Below are 26,624 nucleotides of genomic sequence, written 5' to 3' on the forward strand. Positions count from 1 at the left end.
TTTAGATTTATTTAATTAATATTTAAGTTAGGGGGGTGTTAGGGTTAGTGTTAGACTTAGGTTTAGGGGTTAATAATTTTATTACAGTGGCGGCGGTGTAGGGGGGGCAGGATAGGGGTTAATAAATTTATTATAGGTGGCGACGGTGTAGGGGGGGCAGGATAGGGGTTAATAAATTTATTATAGTGGCGGCGGTGTAGGGGGGGTAGGATAGGGGTTAATAGGTATAATGTAGGTGGCGGCGGGGTCCGGGAGCGGCGGTTTAGGGGTTAATACATATATTATAGTTGCGGCGGGGACCAGGAGCGGCGGTTTAGGGGTTAACATATTTATTATAGCTTGCAGTGGGCTCCGGGAGCGGCGGTTTAGGGGGTAAATACTTTATTTAGTTGCAGCGGTGTAGGGGGGCAGATTAGGGGTGTTTAGACTCGGGGTACATGTTAGGGTGTTAGGTGTAGAAACTACCATAGGAATCAATGGGATGTCAGGCAGCAGCGAACATAAACTTTCGCTATGGTCAGACTCCCATTGATTCCTATGGGATCCGCCGCCTCCAGGGCGGCGGTTTGAAAACCAGGTACGCTGGGCCGGAAAAGTGCAGAGCGTACCTGCTAGTTTTTTGATAACTAGCAAAAGTAGTCAGATTGTGCCGAACTTGTGTGCGGAACATCTGTAGTGACGTAAGCATCGATCTGTGTCGGACTGAGTCCGGCGGATCGAAGTTTACGTCACAAAATTCTACTTTTGCCAGTGTCTAGGGCTTGATAACTAAGGCGAATCAGCCTCGCCACAAATATGCTGCGGAATTCCAGCGTATTTGAGGTTGACGTCTTGATAACTAGGGGCCTATATAGTGATGTATAGTATGGTTGTGAATTAAAATCTAAACTGTGTTCCCTTATGGAAGTTTCACAATCAGAGATGTCATTTCACAGGTGTTTTTAGTAGTCTTTAAAGGGAGTTTAAACACTATCACCTAGATTATGAGTTTTGCCCTAAACACCAAAAATAACGCCAAAAAGTTATTTAATTCTCCATAGAGCTGCCATTACGAGTTACTGAAAAGCCTCCTTGTGCGTGCAATATGGTGGCGTTAAGCTCCATACCACACAGATAGGGTTGCTACATGTCCCTTAAAATACAGAACACTTATAAGTTACACATGCTGCAGGGTGTGCAGGGAGGAATATGAATAGTGCTGCCCAGAAACACAATACATGTTCCTCCCTGCACACCCTGTAGCATGTGTAACTCATAAGTGTTAAGGAAAACATGGCTGAGGTGGCAACCCTACATACAGAATCCAAGGGCTGCTTTGACGCGCTAGATATCAATGAGGAGAGAGTGTTAGAAAAAACCTGAAGTGCGGAATGAAAAATCTACGTAACGCAACCCTCTTGATGTCTATGGGGAAAAAAAAGTTATGTTTAAACCTAACACCCTAACATAAACCACAAGTAAGTCTAAACACCCCTAATCCACCACCCCCGACATCGCCGACACTTAAATAAAGTTAATAACCCCTAATCTGTCGCTCCCGACATCGCCGCCACTATAATAAAGCTATTAACCCCTAATCCGTCACTCCCCGACATCGCCGCCACTATAATAAAGCTATTAACCCCTAAACCTCTGGCTTCCCACATCGCCTCCACTAAATAAACCTATTAACCCCTAAACCTTCGCCTCCCACACCGCCGCCACTAAATAAACCTATTAACCCCTAAACCTCCGGCCTCCCACATCGCAAAACAATAAATTTAACTATTAACCCCTATACCTAACACCCCCCCTAACTTTTAATTAAAATGACAATATATCTATATTTAAATAAATAAAAACTTACCTGTGAAATAAAAATAAACCTACCATTAAACTATAAATTAACCTAACCTTACTATTCTAATAAAATAAAAAATACAGTACTACCAATTATAAAATCTAACTACGAAAAAATTTAAAAAATCTAAAATTACAAAAAATAATAAACACTAAATTATGAAAAATAAAAAACACTAACGGCTAGATTTAGAGTTGGGCGGTAGCCGTCAAAACCAGCGTTAGAGGCTCCTAACGCTGGTTTTTACCGCCCGCTGGTATTTGGAGTCAGTCAGGAAAGGGTCTAACGCTCACTTTGCAGCCGCGACTTTTCCATACCGCAGATCCCCCTACGCCATTTGCGTATCCTATCTTTTCAATGGGACCTTTCTAACGCCGGTATTTAGAGTCGTGGTTGAAGTGAACGTTAGAAATCTAACGACAAAACTCCAGCCGCAGAAAAAAGTCAGTAGTTAAGAGCTTTCTGGGCTAACGCCGGTTTATAAAGCTCTTAACTACTGTGCTCTAAAGTACACTAACACCCATAAACTACCTATGTACCCCTAAACCGAGGTCCCCCCACATCGCCGCCACTCTATTAATTTTTTTTAACCCCTAATCTGCCGCTCCGTACACCGCCGCCAGCTACGTTATCCCTATGTACCCCTAATCTGCTGCCCCTAACACTGCCGACCCCTATATTATATTTATTAACCCCTAATCTGCCCCCCACAACGTCGCCTCCACCTACCTACAATAATTAACCCCTAATCTGCCGACCGGATCTCACTGTTACTATAATAAATGTATTAACCCCTAAAGCTAAGTCTAACTCTAACCCTAACACCCCCCTAACTTAAATATAATTTAAATCTAACGAAATAAATTAACTATTATTAAATAAATTATTCCTATTTAAAGCTAAATACTTACCTGTAAAATAAACCCTAATATAGCTACAATATAAATTATAATTATATTGTAGCTATTTTAGGATTAATATTTATTTTACAGGCAACTTTGTAATTATATTAACCAGGTACAATAGCTATTAAATAGTTAATAACTATTTAATAGTTACCTAGTTAAAATAATTACAAAATTACCTGTAAAATAAATCCTAACCTAAGTTACAATTAAACCTAACACTACACTATCAATAAATTAATTAAATACAATACCTACAATTATCTACAATTAAACCTAACACTACACTATCAATAAATTAATTAATTAAATACAATACCTACAAATAAATACAATGAAATAAACTAACTAAAGTACAAAAAATAAAAAACAACTAAGTTACAAAAAATAAAAAAATACTTACAAACATTAGAAAAATATTACAACAATTTTAAGCTAATTACACCTACTCTAAGCCCCCTAATAAAATAACAAAGCCCCCCAAAATAAAAAAATGCCCTACCCTAGTTCAAAGCTCTTTTACCTTACCAGCCCTGAAAAGGGCCCTTTGCGGAGCATGCCCCAAAGAATTCAGCTCTTTTGCCTGTAAAAAAAACATACAATACCCCCCCCAACATTACAACCCACCACCCACATACCCCTAATCTAACCCAAACCCCCTTAAATAAACCTAACACTAAGCCCCTGAAGATCTTCCTACCTTATCTTCACTATGCCGGGTTCACCGATCGATCCAGAAGAGCTCCTCTGATGTCTTGATCCAAGCCCAAACGGGGGGCTGAAGATGTCCATGATCCGACTGAAGTCTTCATCCAAGCGGGAGCTGAAGAGGTCCATGATCCGGCTGAAGTCTTCTATCAAGCGGCATCTTCAATCTTCTTTCTTCCGGATCCATGTTCATCCCGCCGACGCGGAACATCCATCTTCACCGACGACTTCCCGACGAATGACGGTTCCTTTAAGGGACGTCATCCAAGATGGCGTCCCTCGAATTCCGATTGGCTGATAGGATTCTATCAGCCAATCAGAATTAAGGTAGGAAAATTCTGATTGGCTGATGGAATCAGCCAATCAGAATCAAGTTCAATCCGATTGGCTGATCCGATCAGCCAATCAGATTGAGCTCGCATTCTATTGGCTGTTCCGATCAGTATTTAGCTTTAAATAGGAATAATTTATTTAATAAGAGTTAATTTATTTCGTTATATTTAAATTATATTTAACTTAGGGGGGTGTTAGTGTTAGGGTTAGACTTAGCTTTAGGGGTTAATCCATTTATTAGAGTAGCGGCGAGATCCGGTCGGCAGATTAGGGGTTAATTATTGTAGGTAGGTGGAGGCGACGTTGTGGGGGGCACATTAGGGGTTAATAAATATAATATAGGGGTCGGCAGTGTTAGGGGCAGCAGATTAGGGGTACATAGGGATAACGTAGCTGGCGGCGGTGTACGGAGCGGCAGATTAGGGGTTAATAATAATATGCAGGGGTCAGCGATAGCGGGGGCGGCAGATTAGGGGTTAATAAGTGTAAGGTTAGGGGTGTTTAGACTCGGGGTTCATGTTAGGGTATTAGGTGCAGACTTAGGAAGTGTTTCCCCATAGGAAACAATGTAGCTGCGTTAGGAGCTGAACGCTGCTTTTTTGCAGGTGTTAGGTTTTTTTTCAGCTCAAACTGCCCCATTGTTTCCTATGGGGGAATCGTGCACGAGCACGTTTTTGAAGCTGGCCGCGTCCGTAAGCACCGCTGGTATCTAGAGTTGCAGTGGCGGTAAATATGCTCTACGCTCCCTTTTTGGAGCCTAACGCAGCCCTTCTGTGAACTCTAAATACCAGCGGTATTTAAAAGGTGCGGGAGAAAAAAAGCATGCGTAGCTAACGCACCCCTTTGGCCGAAGAACTCTAAATCTAGCCGTAAGCTTGCAAAAAATAATAAACAAAATTATCAAAAAAAAAACTATATAAAGTTTATATATTTATTATAGTGTCAGCGATGTCAGGGAGCGTGGATTAGGGGTTAATAGCTTTATTATAGTGTCGGCGATGTCGGGGGGTGGCAGAATGGGGGGGTTAATAAATTTATTTAATAGTCACAATGTGGGTGGGCGGCAGATTAGGGGTTAATATGTTTAATATAGTGTTTGCGATGCAGGAAGGTGGCGGTTTAGTGGTTAATAGGTAGTTATGGGTGTTAGTGTACTGTGTAACATCTTAGTTATGAGTTTTGTGAAACATTTTTGTTACACAAAATCCATAACTACTGGTCTCAGATGGCGGTATGGATCGTGTCGGTATAGGCTGTAACGCAAGCATTTTAGCCGGACCGCACAACCTGTAATACTGGCGCTATGAAAATCACACACAAAAACGTAATTTTTTGAGTGCAGAATCAACGTTGCATTACAGGCTAAAATGCTTGCGGTATAGCTATACCGACACGACTCATAATAGTGCATTACTGCCATTACACTGAATTTGCCATTTTTTTCAGCGTTAAAACGCAAAACTCGTAATCTACCTGTATAATAGTAAGCATAGTGTTGTGTTTTTTTTCCCCACCTTCTTCTAGCTATGGGTGCCGCCAATTTGAGATTTCTCTGCTTTCCAGTGCTGATGTGTTTGCCCATGTATATATCAATTCTCATTCAGACACCTGTAGTGAAACCTAAGTTTCAAAATGGAGGAACCCATAATTATACAGAGGTGCATAAAATGAATTTAGTGTTAGGTGTCCCTTTTACCATCTTGAATATCCTCAAATTTCAGCAGATCTCAAAATGGTCTCAACCAGCGGGAACTACTATTTTTTTCTGTAATATATATTTAAAAAATGTAACCCGGCTGATACTTACTACAAGCCTAAAACAATAGTACACAGATAAAGCTCTTCATCAGGAAGAGACTCTAACCCATAGTTGCAGATAGTAAAATACACCATTGAATAATGTTTTTTTTTCAAGAGCTAAACTAAAAGTTATACAATTAATTATTTAAACATGAAAAACAAGTGTGCTTCTTTCAATAAGAAAATTTCTTTGTATTAGCGGAAAATACTCTAAAGATAAATAGCGCTTCTTAAGGTATGATTTTTTGTTGTTGTTCGTGATGATTATAATTAAAATAATAGTCTGCATGAATAATACATTAGTATTTGTTTACTAGTATTTATTTTATCATTTACACATAGCAATTTCTCTCTAAATAACATTTGATTTAAAAAAAAAAATACAAAAAGGCTTACTGACTCTCATGTGACTAATATGAATCTATACAGTGCTTACTGACATTGGCCACTGGCCCATAATCTCTTCCTATTTAAACTACAAAGCCATGTCTTTATATCTCAACAATAATTTGTTTAACTATTCCTCTCACTAAGTCTACTAAATATCTCTAAAACATCAAAGTCCATACAGAGTGTAATTCCCAATTTTCCTATACTCGTTCATACTTTTTTTTGCTCACAGCAGAAGTTATGGATTAGAAGAAATTCTTACTTTCTTCACCCACAAGAGACTTTTATTCACTATCTACTTACTGCATTTATAGAAGTTAATTAATTATTACATTTGCTCATTCCCCTTGGTCATGGAAAGGAAGAAATGCCTACTTGTTTCACTTACAAAATAATCCAATTCATTATAGATATCACAAACACCTCCTGGACATGAATAAGAAGAAATTCTTATTTTCCACACTAACAATAGTTGCTAAATTTCTATTGGCCTCCTACTACTGGATAAGAAGAAGTTCTTACTTTATCCACTCACAACAGAAGATAACATACTATTTACCTATTCAGGTAAATGCTACCATGAGGTTTCTGCAAAAGAGTAGTGGACCCACTATAGAAGATTTAATAGATCACCCTGACTATGCTGTTGTATCCTTTTTATGTAGATAGGTTAGTGGGTAGTCACCCTTGCTTGAAACGGCATTTTCTTATTTGAAGGTTAAAGCTAGGCATCTGTCAACTCATCATAGTTCTGGACAAAAGAATACTATAACATTCCACAAACATATCATTTTTGTCCTTTCTCCTTCAGCAATGCCACCATGCTGTTGACATATGGGTTGTAAACAGCTACCTCTAACATGCATTGTTGAATGTTTGTCATTGCCCTTTCACAAATTGAAGTAATGAGTATTTCAGAACAGGCTAATTGGTGGTCCTGGTGGGAAGTTTGTGTTCATTTGATGGTCACAACAGTGCAAATGGATTTCATATTAGCTATCTCTTTATTTGATCCTTTCTATATTATACCTTGGGGTTTTGCTATGGGTACTGCCATCCTTTTTCTTGTTAACCTTTTTTTGTCTATGCAAACAACAGTTCTCACTAGTAAGGCTATTTTTACAATACTTTTCTGAAACTACATTAGAGAACATTTTTCTTCTGCCGCCTGTTTCATTTCAGTGAATGTTGCTGTTGCCTTCTCTTTAATGGTGTCCATATCAATATTTTGAATGTTTGGGATTTGTCCAAATATTGAATTTTTTTCCTCCTCTTCAACTTGATCCTCTGCAACCATTTTTTGAAGTTCTTCTGGTAAGTCTACGTCATCTCCAGCCATCTGTATTTGATTCTCATCTCTTTCACTCTAAAAAAAGTATATAAATATTTAACGTGAGACCAAAATAATTGTGTTACATCTTAAGGAGTACATTTTACTATGTTTTACATGTTTTAATGTTCTGTTCTTATGCTTGTGGGGTGTCTTGCTATCTACCAATAGAGCTGCTTAAGTCTTCCTATTGAGGCACAATGTTTCTATCCCACACTCCAAATGTGTACAGATATACAATTCCTGTTAGTTTTAAAAGTAAAGGAACATGAAACCCAACATGTTTGTTTAATGATTCAGATAGAGCATACAATTTTATAAAACTTTCCAGTTTACTTCTATTATCTAATTTGCTTTGTTCACTTGGTATCCAATGTTGGAAAGCATACCTAGGTAGGCTCAGGCGCTGAAAGCTAGCTGCTGATTAGTGGCTGTGCATAAATGCCTCTCATCATTGGTTTACCAATATCTTGAACTAGTTGCCAGTAGTGCATTGCTCCTCATTTAAAAAAAGGATACCATGAGAATGAAGCAAAAATGTTTATAGAAATAAATTGGAAAGTTGGTTAGAATTGTGGGCTCTACTTGAATAATGTTTTTTGTGTGTGTTTCATATCCTTTTAAAATAAACACTTTTAACGTATTGGAAAAATAATTTTAACATATAGGCGCCCATTTAACAAGCTCTGTAGTGAGCTTCTGGGCACGCGTTTCTGGCGAGCCTTCAGACTCGCCAGAAACAGCAGTTATGAAGCAGCGGTCACAAATACTCTGAGCAGGCGGACAGACATCGCCGGAAATCAACCTGGTCGAGTATGATCGTGTTGATTGACACCTCCCTGCTGGCAGCCCATTGGCCGCGAGTCTGCAGGGGGCGGCGTTGCACCAGCAGCTCTTGTGAGCTGCTGGTGCAATGCTGAATAAGGAGAGCGTATTGCTCTTCGCATTCAGCGAGGTCTGGCGGACCTGATCCGCACTGTCGGATCAGGTCCGGCAGACTTTGTTAAATAGAGGCCATAGTGCTCTTTCATAGGTAAGATCGACATTTGTTTAATTTCCTCTTTAATATTTTGGTATTCAGAGTGCCCTTGACCCCTTAGAGTGTAAAGATAGCCCACAGCCAATACTGGAGTATCACAACTAAGCTGGGGTTTCTAAGATATAGGGGCCGATTTACCATCTGTCGGAAGGACATGATACGCTGTAGCGGTCATGTCCGCACGACATTGCTGAATGCTGACAGCGTACGCCGTCGGCATTTAACAATGCACAAGCAGTCCTGGCCGCTAGCAGGGGGTGTCAATCAACTCGATCTGGTTGATTGCTGTCTGCGGACTAGTTAAGGAGCAGCGGTCTTAAGACTGCTGCTTCTTAACTCCTGTTAACGGCGAGCCTGAAGGCCCCATATTGGGGAAGATTTATCATGGTGCGGACAGACATGATCCGCTATAGCGAATCATGTCCGCCGCACATCAATATCATTGCACCAGCAGTTCTTGTGAACTGCTGGTGCAATACCGCCCCCTGCAGATTCACCCCTGCAGCACCCATATGGAGACTGATAAATCGACCCCATGGTGTAAAAATGTATCTTTCACACACATTATTTTTCCTAATTATTTTTAATTCATTTGCAGCTAGTATTTTATGCTTTCATGATACTAATTGCTGGTCTCTGGTGATTTGATTCTGCTGTCTCTTGTCCTGTGGAAAAGCAGTAGATCCCTAACGTATGTTTCCACAAAAACATTGGGGTGCTCTTCCTGATGTTATTTAAAGGGGAAGGTAAACAACAGTTAATATATGAGAGCACTTTGGAGTACAAGAGTGTGTTTTTCATGCATAGGGGCCAATTTAACAAAGCCATTATGGACAGGGTTTGCTTACGCTAAACATGTCCACCCGAGATCACGTCTGCTTGTGCAATGTGGCCTCTCGCTCATGCTAGCCCAATGGCGTGCAAGTAGGGGCTGCCAATCACCCCAGGTAATGGTGTCCGGGTGATTTTAATCTTTCAGCTCTCCTGGCGTAAACATTTGGAAGCAGCAGTCTGAAGAGCCCTAAAAGCTGCATATGTAGAGTGATAAATGGAGCACAAAGTCTATTTATTTCAGGAAAAAAAGGAGAATTGTGTTATGGGACCTACAGATCTATAGGTGATTATCATTTAAAAGATAGGAACTTTTTATTCTGGACAAATAATTGGACAACATTATCTGCAGGAAAGATAATCACACTTTTTCTAGAGCAAAATAATCTGTTATGCTCCACTATATAATGCAATGGGAAATATTATAAAAGGTTGAACTAACCACAATGGAGTCAATTTGGTAATGTTATCATCTGGTTTTTCATATTGGAACTAGTTAGCTTCACTAACACTAATATGCCAAATGTATTCCAATCCTTTAGAAAATACTGAGCAGCTTTGGCCCTTTTTCTATTTTAACAGCCTCAAGACCACCAAATTAAAGGGACATAGAAATTAAAATCAAAGTTTCAGGATTCAAATGGAGCATACAATTAAAAAAAAAAGTTTTATTATCAAAATTACTTATTTTTCTAGGTATTGTTTGTTGAAACATAGCTCCTTTTCCATGAGAGCATACTAAGGTAGGCTTAGGAATGTGCATGTGTTTTGAGCACTGTATTTTAGCAGTTTGCCACAATTTTAGTAATAATGATATACATTATTGCAAACACTGTTGCTACATAAAACCCAAACATGTGCACATTCATAAGCCTATCTAGATATGCTCTCATGGAAAGGAGATACTTAACAAAGGATATTAAAAAAATGGTCAGTTTGATAATAGAAGTGTATTGGAAAGATTTTCTTATAATTGAGCTTAATTTAAAATAATTAAGAAATAGAGGAACATAAAGATAAAGCATGCAACAGTATAGACAATAATTGAAAAATAGTAAAGTTAAACTCAAGCAATATTGAATACTACATAGATAAATTCTCTTCACCAAGATTTGTCATTCCTTAGAGTCCAAACAAGGTACAGAAGAAAACGGGGGGAGATAAGGATTGTGTTCCCAGATTTACAGCTCAAATGTTTAATATTTTATAGATATAGTAAACAAAGCATAGAACAAGATGATAGAAAGAACATTTGTCATAAGTTTAGAAAAACAAAAAACAATGTTTACTTTCTTTTGAAGTGCGTGACCAATCTGCGGGGAGCATGGGAGGAGAAAGAAAGAAATAAAAGGATGGAGATAGGAGCGAAGGGGAGAGTAGCAGATAGAGATATAATGCCATTAACAGAGAACATGATAACTAAGGAAAGGAGACATCCTACCAGTCGTCTCATTGTTAGAACTACCTCTAGGTTTCAGCTGATGATGGTGACTAGTTTGTACTAAGTTATCTGAGAAGAGTTGGGTTCCATAGTTCTTTCATGTTATTCTATAATATCATCTCAAAGATAGTGGAATCTCTCTAATTGCAGATACCATGTCCCCTGCTTTTCCCAATCTGTATTTGTAGGTTTTGTGATAGACCTCATACACCTGGGTATAAGAGCTTTGAAACCTAACATATTAAACAATAGTTGGTTTTTTTGGCTGTATCTCTCAATTGTGGTAGATCATGAAACAACAAAATATGTGGGCTTTGCTGTATTGTTACCTCAACTTTTTTCTCCATTATCTATAGAATATCTGTATAAACATTTAGTTTCTCACATTCCTACCACCAGATATGGAATAATGAGCCTATTGCTCTACACCTTCTCAGGAAAGATTTTGTATCTTACTCATGAGAGAGACAAATCCTTTCCTTTTCCACAGTCAAAGAGTGTATTACACATTCAAACAGAGCATTAAACTAAGTGGACCTAGATAAAATCACAGTGCACAAAAGGAAACCCTTTACTGGTACTGCAAGACTGTTATGGTTCAGATATAGGGGCCGATTTAACATGCTGCAAATGCAGCTGTTTCCGCACAAGCCTTCAGGTCCACCGGAAACATCATTTAAGAAGCAGCGGTCGGGATAATTGACACCCCCTGCTACCGGTCGATTGGCCGCAAATGTGCAGGGGGCGGCATTGCACAAGCATTTCACCAGAAATGCTTGTGCAATGTTAACTGCCGACAGCACATGCTGTCGGCATTTAGCGATGTCGGCGAACATGATCTACCCCATAGCATGCAATAATAGAGGACTTTTTAAATGTACTTCTATTTTCAAATGTGCTTAATTTGCTTGGAATCCTATTTTTTAAAAGCATACCTAGGTAGGCTCAGGAGCAGCATTGCACTACTAGGAACTGATGATTGGTAGCTATGTCTCTTGTCATTGGCTCACATGTGGCTTTGGAACTTATTATTATTATTATTATTATTATTATTATTATTATTATTATGTGCTAGCAGGGGGTGTCAATCAACCCAATAGTATTCGATCGGGTTGATTTCTGTCCATGGCCTCAGAGCAGGCGGACAAGTTATTGAGCAGTGGTCTTTAGACTGCTGCTTGATAAATTCTGTTTCCGGTGAGTCTGAAGGCTCGCGCGGAAACATAAATTGGCCTGTAGTCTACAGCCCTACATTACATTTACCAGCATGCAACAGTAAAAGCTCGCCAAAACCATCTCAGGTCATCTCCCACTATCAAATAATTTAATCGGTCCTTTAAATTAGTGCAGTGTGAACTGGAGATTCATTTTGGAGACACAAATATACAGGTTAGTAAAGTGTTATGTTCGAATGATTGATTCAAGTTACACAAGATTGAAGATAGTATTAAAAGTGTTTGGGGGGGGGGCGTGTCTTAGCAGCCGCCATATCCAGACGCAAAATACAAAGGCTCCAAGCTACATAAAGAAAGTTTGTTGTTTATTTATTCATCAACCAGAAGTTCAGAATTATCTTCGGCAGAATCGGACATATGAAGCACAGTTGAACTGATTGATATCTATTACAAGGAGATTGTTCATACAGAATCATTATCCAGGGTGTCTGGATGGGCACAGCAGCGGCCTTTTTCATCTGCATATCCCCCCCGATCTGCCAAGTAAAGCAGATCCATTTCATTGCTAACACTAGGGAGTGAAGCCACTGGACAATATGGATGAGACATTGAATAATATGCTACAAACCCTCCTGGCTGCTCTTGCTAAGAAAATAGACACTAAGTTCACTCATTTGCTATATATTGTGAAAGCCCGCCCTCAAAAGCAGCAGTGCGTTAAATTGCAAATGGCGACCACGGTGGAGCAAGAATTGCAGCATGGCCATTCACAACCTCATTTTAGTACAGTTGTGATCACCCCTTCCACCCCAGTATCACGGAAGGCTCCGAACATGAGATCGCAGGAAGCTAATCTACTGCACCAAAACAGTGGGGACTCAGATGACGCCTCTACCTATATCACCCTCGGGATCGAGAGAGTACTTAAAGGGAAGCAGGTACGAGTGCGGGTGGGTGCGGCCGACCACCCGATGTGTTGTGAGGAGTTTCCCAATGTCCGGGTGCTGACCGGAGACCTGCATATTCCTGGGGGCTACACTCGAACTAGCTCTGATGTGAACCTGAACCCCTATGCTAGCCTGCAATCCTCGTCCCCGGTCCTTCAGATACAATTTGAGGAGCCCTTGTATTTGCACCTGCTTATCACATCCTCCATCCGGAGCTCATTTTACAACGGTGACATGATCAGCAACACCAGAATGGGGATCGGGTAAACTTTGTCTCGATATTGATAGCCTCATCATATTTGGCGGATCCCCACAAGTTAATGATGACTATTTAATTATGAGACTGGGTTACTGGTTTTCTACACTTTGCTTAACTGAAGATATTTTTACGCAGAAATTACTGCAGGAGACTGCATTGTTTAGGATATTGTTTTATATATTTCTGTTAATACAGGCTGCTTGACTTTACAATTCTCTATCTGTGAATGACGACTCGCTAGTCTGATGTCCAGTTGAGGTTTCTAACCATTATTTTAATCCACCCTTCCTACCTTAAGTATTTAGTATATATACCTGTTCAGTTGGGGCTTGTAAACTTTACACAAACAAGAGATGTCCTTGGGGCTATCTATGCATGTAGTCCCCCTACTAAAGGGATACAGTTAAGAGCTATCATAGCCCATACTAGCTAGATAATTACTCTTCAGTTAATGAGGAGAGTTTACCCCCTATCTAAATGTGTCTGCATTCACCTTGGTACCAGCCATTTTTTAGATGGAATGAGATTTACTATGTGGTATATTGCTTAATTTCATCTTCCGCTCCCCCCAATCTTATGAGCCAGGCCTTGAAATTAAATTAATTGTACAAAAAAGTTATTGCCTTCCAAAGAAGGGGAGCCACTGAGGGATGCCATCTTTCTGAATCACCTCAAATGTCTCACATTAGCACCTACTCCCTAGTCTAATCTCTCTATTTCATTTCCATAGGATTCACCCATTTTGGTGAATATCTTAGCGGTATTAATCCGCCACCGATTTAAAATAAGTTGTCATACTAACTGTTTGGTTTATATTATCTGTTTATATCTATATGTTTAGTCCTATTGTTCTACTATATATACCATTTAGAGTTATATACTTTAGTTCATGTGTATGCATGTATACATATATATGTATATGTTTGTTGGGAATCTCCCCAGTGTCATTTCCTTTTCAGGGTACAAGAGTGACCCAGTCCAGTTTGGGAGGTTTTATATATATATATTTAGTATTTTATACTCTACAGTAAAACATTGTATCTCTCAATTCAGACAGTATTCTAACGCTCCAGGTAGCCTAGTCGAAAGTCTCACCCTACTAGGCAGCATACTATGTCAAAGAGATACTACAGTGACTATTTCAGCAAAATAAAAAATTCAAGGTTGGTTCTTGATATCACCTTTTCCCTGTTAGAGGAGGGCAAACGCTCCTAGCGCTTACCAGAATATCTCCTAGCGGACGCGCTGGTTCCCTCCTGGATACAGGAGATAGAGGAGTTCCTCCGTATCAATGATACGGGTTCTGTATCGGCACTAACTCTGTGGGCAACACTCAAAGCTAAATTAGGGCTAAGTTTTGGTGGTGTCTTGGACGGGTAGGGTCGCGGCCGTAAATATGCTGCTGCTCCCAAAACTGACTTATCTATTTTGGTGCCTCCCGGTTGCAGTCCCGGCATATCTTCTCAACCATTTCCAGTCTGTATTTACAAAGTATATTTGGAAAGACCGACACGCGAGACTGCCCCTAAACCAACTGCAAACAACAAAAAAATGTGGGGGCATCTCTGTCCCAAATATCACCTATTACTACAAAGCAGCTATGCTCTCACATATAACTGCCTGGGGGGTTAGAGATTGCTCCTCATGCTGGTTCCAAATTGAACAAGGCTCATTACCCACTGGAGTTAACTTGGCTGATCTTATATGGATCCCGGACCATGTGGAGGTCTTGAGTGGTATCCATAGTCGCATAATTAAGACCTGTTTAAGGCTTTGGAAAGAATTGCGCTCCCTCGACTCGGTCGTGCCGCACCCCTCCCCAATACATTCAATTAAGGCTCTGCTGCATTGCCTTCCTGACTCCCACCCCAGGAAGTGGGAAGCCTTAGAGATTAGATTGATTTCGGATCTGTATAGAGGGGACGCGTTAGCTATCCCACCCCACACCTATCCATTAGACAACTTCCCCAGAGAGTTGCAGTTTGAGTACCTACGTATGGTCTCACTCCTCCTGTCTTGGGGATTTCAGAAATCGAGCATGCAAGTCCTCACCAAATGGGAGAGGAGATGGTTGACGGGCAGATCCTTGCGAGGTACCCTATTGTTTCATTACAAGACTCTACTCGACTCTTTCTGTTTCACAAAAACCCGGTCTACAGAGGATTGGGAGAGGGACCTGGGGGTGGTGGCCTCAGATGGGGCTTGGCAGTGTGCTCTCCTGGATGTCAATACAGCAGTTCGATGCTCTAACTTGTTTGAATTATACATTAAAATCTTACTCAGGTGGTACTGGGTCCCGACCAGGTTACACAGAATATTCCCCTCCCGTCCAGACTGGGAACCTTCTGGACACAGGTGGCGGACTTGCTGAGACAATTGGGTCTGACTGGCGGTCTTACGGGAAACATGGCGCTCTTTCACCTTGGACTGCAGGATCTCCCAAAATCATCCCGACTCTTATGTGTTATTATTCTCCTGACAGCAAAACTTGTTATAGCTAGGCAGTGGACAAAAAACACATTATTAACACTAGCCCCAGTACTGGAGTCCCTAGACTACATTCAAAAAATGGAAGAATACGCACTGAGAGTTGAGGGTCGCTATGACCTCTATTGCTCTATTTGGTTCTTATGGGACGAGCATAGAAGGGTTAGAAATACTCCTGGGCGAACCACTAGACCAGCTGGAGCTCAGGCTGCTCCGTAACACTCCGGACCGGTCTGTACTGCAGATGGCCCGGTTATTACTCCTCCATGGTCCCCTGGACCCCCCCCCCCTTTTTTTTTCTCTCCCACTCCCCTTCTCTTCTTTCTCCCCTCTGGCCCCTCCCTTCCTCCCCCCTAGAAGAGGTTCTTCTGGTTTTTATGTCTCCCATTTTTCCATTATGTTTACTTATGTCATGCTTTAAAGTTTGAAAATTCATATATTGCTCAGTTTAGATGACTCTAATCTTGTAAAGCTCTCGGTTGCTCTAACTATTATTGTGAGCTCTTGAAGCCGAGAACTCTGTCTTCCGATAAGTTCCAGCTATCAGATCCCTTCCGTGGATCTATTTTACATTGTTGACGTCAGAGTGTTTCACTATCTAAAAACTGAGGCTACAACAAAGGTCAACACCACTGTTCAATTTATATTCTATTAACACTTGTTTATGGTGTGTAATTACTGTTTTGTATTAGTGCCTGAGTTGTTATCCTTCAATCTGTGTTTGTAACCCTGACTTTCAATGCCTCAATAAAAATATTTATTAAAAAAAAAAAAAAAAAAAAGTGCCAGTATGTGTTGTATTCGTACTATTGTTTGTCGTTGATCATTATCTACAATTGTAAGCCATTTTGACATGTAAATGATATTCAGGCTGTAATGTTTTGATTGTTATATACTAAATACCTTAATAAAAAACTTTGATTTAAAAAAAAAAAAAAAAAGTGTTTGGGAATGGATAAAAGGTTTACCACGGACGACACAAATCTAGCATCTTCCTATACTTGGAATGCATAGTGCAGGGTGCAGAATTATAGCTCATACTAGTGGTGAGTTAAGTGTTGAGCTTAATCACAATACAAAATAGCCCTGGAAAATATAGCACTTTTAGAGAACTGAAGTAAAGAGTTAACTCTTGAATATATGCATAAAAAAGCACAACAAAATATATTAGAACAAAGTATTTCACTCATATTTATGCATATTAAATGTAAAATCAAGATTTATTATTGAAAAAAAAAATGTTTTAACAGTGATTTAAGGAGATATGGTCTATGATCAGGTGTTGGACTGGGAAGGGCTCAAAGATGTACATGTATGTGTGGCCTGTATTTGTGTGTGTATATATACTGTATATATGTATGTGTGGCGTGTATTTGTGTGTGTATATATATATATATATATATATATATGTATGTGTGTGTATATATATATGTATGTGTGGCGTGTATTTGTGTGTCTATATATATATGTATGTGTGGCGTGTATTTGTGTGTCTATATATATATGTATGTGTGGCGTGTATTTGTGTGTGTGTATATATATATGTATGTGTGGCGTGTATTTGTGTGTCTATATATATATGTATGTGTGGCGTATATTTATGTGTGTATATATATATGTATGTGTGGCGTGTATTTGTGTGTCTATATATATATATATGTATGTGTGGCGTGTATTTGTGTGTGTATATATATATATGTATGTGTGGCGTGTATTTGTGTGTCTATATATATATGTATGTGTGGCGTGTATTTGTGTGTGTATATATATATATATATATGTATGTGTGGCATGTATTTGTGTGTGTATATATATATATATATATGTATGTGTGGCATGTATTTGTGTGTGTATATATATACAGGTATATATTTCACAAACAGAGGAATATGGCTGTACCTCACTGGCGAGGCACAATGAAGGCTGCAACAACCGTCTGGGGTTGCCATGTTCCTTGTTCAGAGAGGTATTGGCTAGCATTTCATGGCTGGACTGACATTGCTTGGTGTAATCAGACTGATATATTTCTGGAAATTTCTTCTATGTGAAAAGCATTACTGGGCTAAAAAGCTGCTCCTTCATGGTAAATTGCCATAGAAGAAGCTAACAAGTTATTGAGCTGATGTCCGTTCCTGAGAGAGCACTTCTCTTTCTGTGTCTGTGTGTGTGTGTGTGTGTGTATATATATATATATATATATATATATATATATATATATATATATAGATATATAATTCTGGCCTTAGATGGAATACTGGTGTGCGTACATGTGTATGTATGTTTATGTATATATGTGTGCATTGTTTTAAACATATTTCGCTAGAAAATCCTATTTTAAGAGTAAGTAAAGAACTACACTATTTGACCTTTGGTTTAGCCCACCTTGGGCTTAGAGCTTTAGCAATTGCTGGCATGAGTTTTACAGTTTTCCCCATAGAAGCACCTGCACTATCTGAAAGACGTTAGCATGTCCTAGACTTTTGCTCAAGTACTAATATATCATTTTCAACTTATAATATGAGTGCAAAACTAAAAGAGCTATTGCTTTAACTTGAGTGGTGTTAGCACACAATAGTGTTAATATTTTTATTTTTTATTATTATTATTATTATTATTATTATTATTATTATCAAGTGTCAAATACAGATAGCTTGTTCAAACTGGAGCCATCTTAAAGGGACACTGAACCCAAATTGTTTCTTTCATGATTCAGGTAGAGCATGCAATTTTAAGCAACTTTCTAATTTACTCCTATTATCAATTTTTATTCGTTCTCTTGATAAATTGATAAAAGGAGAAAGTTGCTTAAAATTGCACTCTCATGAAATAAAAAAATTAGGTACAATATCCCTTTAACAAATATTAGTCAGTGCCCAAAGCATATGTGTCCCTAGTTAACTTCTATTGTATTCTATTCATTAATTTATTTCTGACTAAATATCATGAAAGGGATATTTAATATGATGTGAACAAGGTTGCAGCTAAATTCTAAAATAAATGGATATAAATTACTGAATACATATCTGGATGCTTTATTAAAACAATAAAAAACAACATTTGTTCTGGCAAAATATAAACCAGCTAAACAAAATACATTTATTTATCATATTCACATTGTAACATTGGAGTAGTAAAAAAAATATATGAATCACATAAATAGAGCAAGATATTTGTAATCTGAGTGCAAGAGAATATCTTATTTCTGTTATATTTCATTAAAAGAACACTGAAGTAAAAAATAAACTCATTATTCAGTTAGAGGACACAATTTTAAACAATTTTCCAATTCACTTCCATTATCTAAATGTGCACAGATTTTTTATATACACACTTTTATGGTGCACCAGCTCCCAGTGAGTATGTGCAAGATTCACAGAATATATGTATGCATTTTTTGATTGGCTGATGGCTGTCACATTATGCAGTGGTAAGGATATGTAACTAAATTTAAAATGTATCAGAAAAAAATCTACCAGTCATTTGAAATTCAAACTAAGTGCATTTGCATTGTCTTTTTTTTATTATTTTTTAAAAAAAGCTTTATTGTAAGGATGTGCAACAATACATAGGCAAGAATGGTGGTGCATGTTCTGATAGACAATTAGATAAAGATTGTTAATTTGCCCTGCGTCGTCACACAGTGTCAGTCTTCAAAAATCTGAAGCATTTCCAATAAATCAATCTTGATGAAGGTGATTTGTTAAAGTCCAAAAGGATTGAGCTTGCAGTTTGCATTTTGTTTTATATATCACTTACATCATTGGTATAAGAAACATAGCATGAAGAAAACAATCTGAACATATCAAGTCGGGATCAGCAGATCAGTAAAACCTAAATACTAAAAGGCCCATTTATCAAGCTCCGTATGGCGGCGAGCTGCTGGTGCAATGCTGAATACGAAGAGCGTATTGCTCTCCGCATTCAGCGAGGTCTTGCGGACCTGATCCGCACTGTCGGATCAGGTCAGCAAGACCTTTGTTAAATTGGCCTCTAATTCTAAAGTCACACAGAAAGAAGACATAGTGACCGATTTTATGTCCACCCGACATCACTGAATGCTGACAGCATACGCTGTTGGCATTTAACATTGTTCTGTAGAACTGCTTGTGCAATACCGCCCCCTGCAGATTCGCGTCCAATCGGCCTGATAGCAGGGGTTGTCAATCATCGTATGTGATTAGGCTGATTGCTGTAAGCCGCCTCAGAGGTGGCGTACAAGTTAAGGAGCAGCAGTCTTAAGACTGCTGCTTCTTAACTCCTGTTTCCGGCGAGCCTGAAGGCTCACACGGAAACAGATGTATCTGGCCCCATTCGGGCCATGATAAATCTACCCATATAAAAAGACCGGATATGAATATCGATGAAGGGTATGAGAGCAGAAGAGGGGATGGAGGACAGAATAGATGGAGTGGGAGGGGAAAAAAAGGAGGGGAGTGTGGGGAGGAAGTGGGGGGGTGGTGTCCTAGGTGAAAAGATTAGGGGAGTATGTATGTGAGATTCTTCCTGTGAGTAAACCCCAGTGTATTCAGAGCCAAGCTAGAGGCCTTTGCTTCCCATGTTAGTGGCATGATTTCATGAGTCTTTATCTTACCCACTTTCAGTTCATGGTACCTTTCCAAAATAAGCAGGTCTCTGACATGGGCCTTCCACTACTGTAGATTTGGGAAGTATTGTGCCTTCCAATATTTGGGGATGAGTCCCTTTGCTACATTAAGCATCAGCAGGAGGAGAAGTTGTTTGGCTTACCCAGTTAATTTGGGCAGTTTATGATAGATTAAATTAGGTGGAATGGCTATCTTCAGGACTCGATCTCTGAGAGTATTGCATCTCAGAAGGAGCCATTGTGTGGGCAAGACCACCAAATATTGAGAAGGGTGCCCTCTTATCCACAGCCTCTCCAGCACTCCACATTTATGTTTGGATATTTTATCTTTATTCTATGAGCGGTCAGATACCATTGTCTGAAGAATTTGCAGTGCATTTCCTGCATCCTGGCTGACTCAAGAGGACTTCTTTGCTTTTTAATTTTTTTTAACCAGGCTTTGGTCTCTAGTTCTTGACCCAGGTCCCTATGCCACTGATGTACATATGATGGAAGAGTTGATTCCCCATGTACAATCAGAAGTTTGTAAAGTAGGGATATTAAGTGGCTTGGGATCTGGGTAGTTGTGCATAAGTTTTCAAAGGGTGTCTTCTGTCTCTCCAGAGAGGACTTGTTTTTGTGTGTGGGGTAATAATGAGTGAGTTGTGCCCCTCAGAACTAACTCTGCCTGTGTTTTGATTTTTCCCTGATGAAGGATGTTGCATAAAGAAGTATCTGTCAGAGGATAGGAATATTCAGGTATATGTGGTCCACATTCTATCCCTATGTCTGGATGTTCTCGAAAAGGTATCAAGGGTGATTGAGGGGAGGAAACATAGCTCCCTAGGCAAATTATTTTGTCCCACTCCGAGAACACTTCACTAATCAGGGGGTAATTTATTAATCAGCCTAGGGTGGTGAATTGGGGATACCCAGGCTAAAGTTCCAACATTGCCTCTTCTGAGAATCTCATTGTCAAGTTGCACACAGGCTTTGTTTGATGGGCAGTGACACCACAAAACTAACGCCTAGATTTAAGGTTTTGCGGCCAAAGGGGTGCGTTAGCTACGCGTGCTTTTTTTCCCCCGCACCTTTTAAATACCGCTGGTATTTAGAGTTCACAGAATGGCTTGGTTTTCAGTGCGTTAGGCTCCAAAAAGGGAGCGTAGAGCATAATTCAATGCCACTGCAACTCTCGATACCAGCGATGCTTACGGACTCGGCCAGCCTCAAAAACGTGCTCGTGCACGATTCCCCCATAGGAAACAATAGGGCTGTTTGAGCTGAAAAAAAACCTAACACCTGCAAAAAAGCCGCGTTCAGCTCCTAACGCAGCCCCATTGTTTCCTATGGGGAAACACTTCCTACGTCTGCACCTAACACTCTAACATGTACCCCGAGTCTAAACACCCCTAACCTTACACTTATTAACCCCTAATCTGCCGCCCCCGCTATAGCTGACCCCTGCATATTATTTTTAACCCCTAATCTGCCGCTCCGTACAACGCCGCAACCTACGTTATCCCTATGTACCCCTAATCTGCTGCCCCTAACATCGCCGACCCCTATATTATATTTATTAACCCCTAATCTGCCGCCCCCAATGTCGCCTCCACCTAACTACACTTATTAACCCCTAATCTGCCGACCGGACCTGAGCGCTACTATAATAAATGTATTAACCCCTAATCCGCCTCACTCCCGCCTCAATAACCCTATAAGAAATAGTATTAACCCCTAATCTGCCCTCCCTAACATTGCCGACACCTAACTTCAAGTATTGGAGCTCGCCGCTACTCTAATAAATTTTTTAACCCCTAAAGCTAATTCTAACCCTAACCCTAACACCCCCTAAGTTAAATATAATTTAAATCTAACAAAATAAATTAACTATTATTAAATAAATGATTCCTATTTAAAGCTAAATACTTACCTGTAAAATAAACCCTAATATAGCTACAATATAACGAATAATTATATTGTAGCTATTTTAGGATTAATATTTATTTTACAGGCAAGTTTGTATTTATTTTAACCAGGTACAATAGCTATTAAATAGTTAAGAACTATTTAATAGTTACCTAGTTAAAATAATTACAAAATTACCTGTAAAATAAATCCTAACCTAAGTTACAATTAAACCTAACACTACACTATCAATAAATTAATTAAATAAAATACCTCCAATTACCTACAATTAAACCTAACACTACACTATCAATAAATAAATTAAATACAATACCTACAAATAAATACATTTAAATAAACTAACTAAAGTACAAAAAATAAAAAAGAACTAAGTTACAAAAAATAAAAAAATATTTACAAACATAAGAAAAATCTTACAACAATTTTAAACTAATTACACCTACTCTAAGCCCTCTAATAAAATAACAAAGCCCCCCAAAATAAAAAAATGCCCTACCCTATTCTAAATTAAAAAAGTTCAAAGCTCTTTTACCTTACCAGCCCTGAAAAGGGCCATTTGCGGGGCATGCCCCAAAGAATTCAGCTCTTTTGCCTGTAAAAAAAACATACAATACCCCCCCCAACATTAAAACCCACCACCCACATACCCCTAATCTAACCCAAACCCCCCTTAAATAAACCTAACACTAAGCCCCTGAAGATCTTCCTACCTTATCTTCACCTCGCCGGGTATCACCGATCCGTCCTGGCTCCAAAATCTTCATCCAAGCCCAAGCGGGGGCTGGCGATCCATAATCCAGCGGCTGAAGAGGTCCAGAAGAGGCTCCAAAGTCTTCATCCTATCCGGGAAGAAGAGGCGATCCGGACCGGCAACCATCTTGATCCAAGCGGCATCTTCTATCTTCATCCGATGAGGAACGGCTCCATCGTGAAGACCTCCAGCGCGGATCAATCTTCTCCTTCCGACGTCCAACTGAAGAATGAAGGTTCCTTTAAGGGACGTCATCCAAGATGGCGTCCCTCGAATTCCGATTGGCTGATAGGATAGGCTAACTACCAGGCCTGCCCTTTGGGAGTATGAGAAGGTGCAATATATATCATGTATTTTGTTTCTGAAGAAGTGTTTATGGTATCAGGAGGTGTAATATATACTTTTACTCTTATATATATATAGGCAACACATTAGGACAGGAGTGGGCAATAAGGGGGGGGGGGGAGAGCGCTGGGCTTTGAGGCCCCGCAAATTTGTCTTTCCCAGGGCCTCTAAAATGCTAAGGGTGCTCCTGCTAACTACCATAGCAATTATTTATTAGTTAACTGCATATATACATAATTTTAAACCCGTGGGATTAAATTCTAATACAAAAATTGTATTGTTCAGTCTCATAACATATTCATTAAAAGATTGTCTGTTCCACTAACAGCATAGCTACTTTGTAGATACTTTTATAATTTATACAAATTGTAAGGAATACTATCAGAACTACATATGCTACACTATAACCACTATCTAAGTAATATTATAGATATCCAGTGTAGGGACGCACCACAGAGACACTCAGTCCAACTTAAAAGTTACTATTCATTTATTTCGGCACAAATGTAAAAGCATATAGTCAGGCACGCAGGCCCAGCAGGCTCACAGGTAAAAACATAACACAGGTGTGTCAGATAGTCAAGCAGACATGTTTCGTGAACAAGTGAGCATGCTCACGAAACATGTCTGCTTGACTATCTGACACACCTGTGTTATGTTTTTACCTGTGAGCCTGCTGGGCCTGCGTGCCTGACTATATGCTTTTACATTTGTGCCGAAATAAATGAATAGTAACTTTTAAGTTGGACTGAGTGTCTCTGTGGTGCGTCCCTACACTGGATATCTTTACACTTGCTTTGTAAGTTGGCAGACTTATTTTTTGGGGCTGCATAACGGGACATTCTAAAATTACACCCACTCTCCTTTGAGCCGTCTGGAGGACTGATCTCTCCACCCCCTGCAGTCATCGCATTGGGAGCGGTGAGTTGAGCGCTACACACACAGAACCACTCTGTACATTAAGTAATATTATAACTATGTTCTGCAGTTTAGGTCCAAAAAAATGTGCTTTAACATTTGGCTATCATGTCCCTTTAAATTAGTTATTCATAATCTTTTTTTAGTTGGCCACATATAGATAGAGGAAAAAATTAATTGTAATATACCATCATATATCCCTTTTTCAAAAGGTAAACACTATGGGGCCGATTTACCAATGTCTAGCAGCGTATCATGTCTGCCAGACATCGCTGAATGCCGACAGCATACACTGTTCTGGTGAACTGCTTGTGCAATGCCGCCCCCTGCAGATTCGCAGCCAATTGGCCGCTAGCAGGGGGTGTCAATCAAGCCAAACGTATAGGATCGGGCGGATTGATGTCCGCAGCCTCAGAGGCGGTAGACCAGTTAAGGAGCAGCGGTCTTAAAACAGCTGCTTCATAACTGCTGTTTCCGGCAAGCTTGAAGGCTCACGCGGAAACAGGGGCATCAGGGGCCATTCGGACCTTGATAAATCGGCCCAAGAGTCACAGAGCTAACCCAACTTGTTGAACATATTGGTAACTCTACTATAAAGTTTCTGAAAGGTATTAAAGCTGAGGTGCATACTATGAGAATGATGTTACTTTAGCACAGAATGGCTTTAGATACACTATTAGCCCACCAAGGTGGTGTATGTGGAACTGTGGGAAATCAGAAGTGTTGTACATATGTCCTATATAATTATGATAATATTATTGAAGCAATACAGGACTTGCATAACAATATCAAGATTATCAGGAAAAAGGATCTAATTGTCAGTTGGGGGGAATTGGAGGATGGGGTATAGGAAAGTGGCTACGAGATTTGGGTAGAACGATTTCATATGGTTTAATATTAGTAGTGCAATATTAGGAATTGTAATCATGATGACACTTGTCAGGGGACTGATTCGCTGTATTTTCTCCTCTATTACCAGGTCTGTCCAGATGGCTAGTGTCCCGGTTGGGGGCCCTTCCACCCCTACAACAGATCCCAAATATGCATCGCTATCTCTTGCCCCCTCAGAATACGATTATATTGTGATGCTCCTGTCTTTGTATATACTGCTGAGTCCTCTGTTTGCTGTTGTTGCAGACAAAAGAAGATGACAAAGAAGGAATATGACATTGAAATGGCTGCAAGGTCTTTGAGGGCAATCCATATAAATATATTGAATGACTCGGAACAGCTACCTGCATTGCCCATTCATTCTCCATCTAACCTGGACTGAAGATCAAGAGGAGAAAGTGTCCAGAAAGATGCTACCAGACAGGTACGTATGCTGCTCTCTTTGCTTTTTTTCTGTGATGTTTTACAGCAGCCTCTCGTTATAAAACTGAAATTTGTCATTCCCTGTAGGCAGTGCAAAGACTCATCCTACTACTCCTTGAGGACTCCCAGAAATTCTCTGTACAATGTCTCGGCTTTGTACAAGGACTAGGTTTTGGCTTTGTCATCATGCATCTGTGGGCCACCCGGTCAGGATATCCGGGGAGTGGTTAGTGTTTTACCTTTGTTATGCATTGAAACTTTGTTTTCTGTTTTCCTCTCTGCAAGATGTAGACTGTATCTTTTAATACAATGGGGTAGATTTAACAAGGAGCGGATGCTGCTTTCTACGCCTGAAGTTTCCGGATCGCTGGAAACGTAAGTTAAGAAGCAGCGGTCATAAGATCGCTGCTCCTTAACTTGTCTGCCACATTTTAGGTGGTGGACTGCAATCATCCCGATACGATCGGGATGATTGACACCCCCTGCTAGTGACCGATTGGCCCTAAATGTGCAGGGGGCGGCATTGCACAAGCATTTTACAGCATTTAGCAATGTCGGGAATTGACCCCAAAGACTTGGAAGGAGGACAGAAGCATAAACGTTCGGGACATTGTTTTATCTGAGGTTATGGTGTGGGTGTTCCTGGTGTTGGATTGCTGTGCCTGATGTGGTCGTGGGGGAAGGAGAATTTGCGGGGACCTAGACCACTGAACTGTGGCATTGTGAGATGTAATTTACTACTGATTAGGCTGTATGCGGTAATATTAAGAAGTGAGCTCTAAAAGATTAGTTAGACCTTATTCAGAGATTCTTAAGCAAACATATATGAATATACACATAATTTAGGATTCAGAATCATTTAAGTGAATCAAGTATTATATACATTACTATATCACTCAGTTATAATTGTGTGTTTAGAAGTGTGACACTTTCAGAGGGGGACTGTGGAAGTCTATATAAGATTACTATATTTAAGAACAAATAACTAATAGATAATGGATATATCAATTGTACTGCTATTCATTAAAGGGGCTGTCTAGTCAAAATCAAACTTTCATGATTCAGATAGGGCATGCAAATTCTGGAGTAGACTGTCCCTTTATTGCATGTAACCTTTGTACATATATCCTTACTTTCTCATTGTGAATGTGCTCAGGGTCATGGCATGGGGTACGTGCTGGGTCTTAACTTAAATTTTAAAAGTTTTCGCCCAGACACAAACCTCCTGCTTAAGGGGTGGGGGGTGATATAAAGAGGGAAGTAGCTGTGTAGTTGTGGCCCATGTGATATCTGAGATATG

General features: G+C 39.7%; 1 protein-coding gene across 1 annotated transcript in view; it reads right to left on the bottom strand.

The window, feature by feature from the left end:
• Positions 1–7,114: 7,114 nt before the first annotated feature.
• CPLX4 (complexin 4) overlaps positions 7,115–26,624 on the bottom strand; it is a 76,172-nt gene continuing 56,662 nt past the window's right edge. The window contains exon 3 of the mRNA XM_053700419.1: positions 7,115–7,342. Within this exon, the coding sequence (XP_053556394.1) occupies positions 7,115–7,342 (228 nt within the window). The remainder of the gene's footprint in view (positions 7,343–26,624) is intronic.

This window comes from Bombina bombina, chromosome 2 (assembly GCF_027579735.1).
Source record: "Bombina bombina isolate aBomBom1 chromosome 2, aBomBom1.pri, whole genome shotgun sequence".
NCBI classification, from domain to species: domain Eukaryota; kingdom Metazoa; phylum Chordata; class Amphibia; order Anura; family Bombinatoridae; genus Bombina; species Bombina bombina.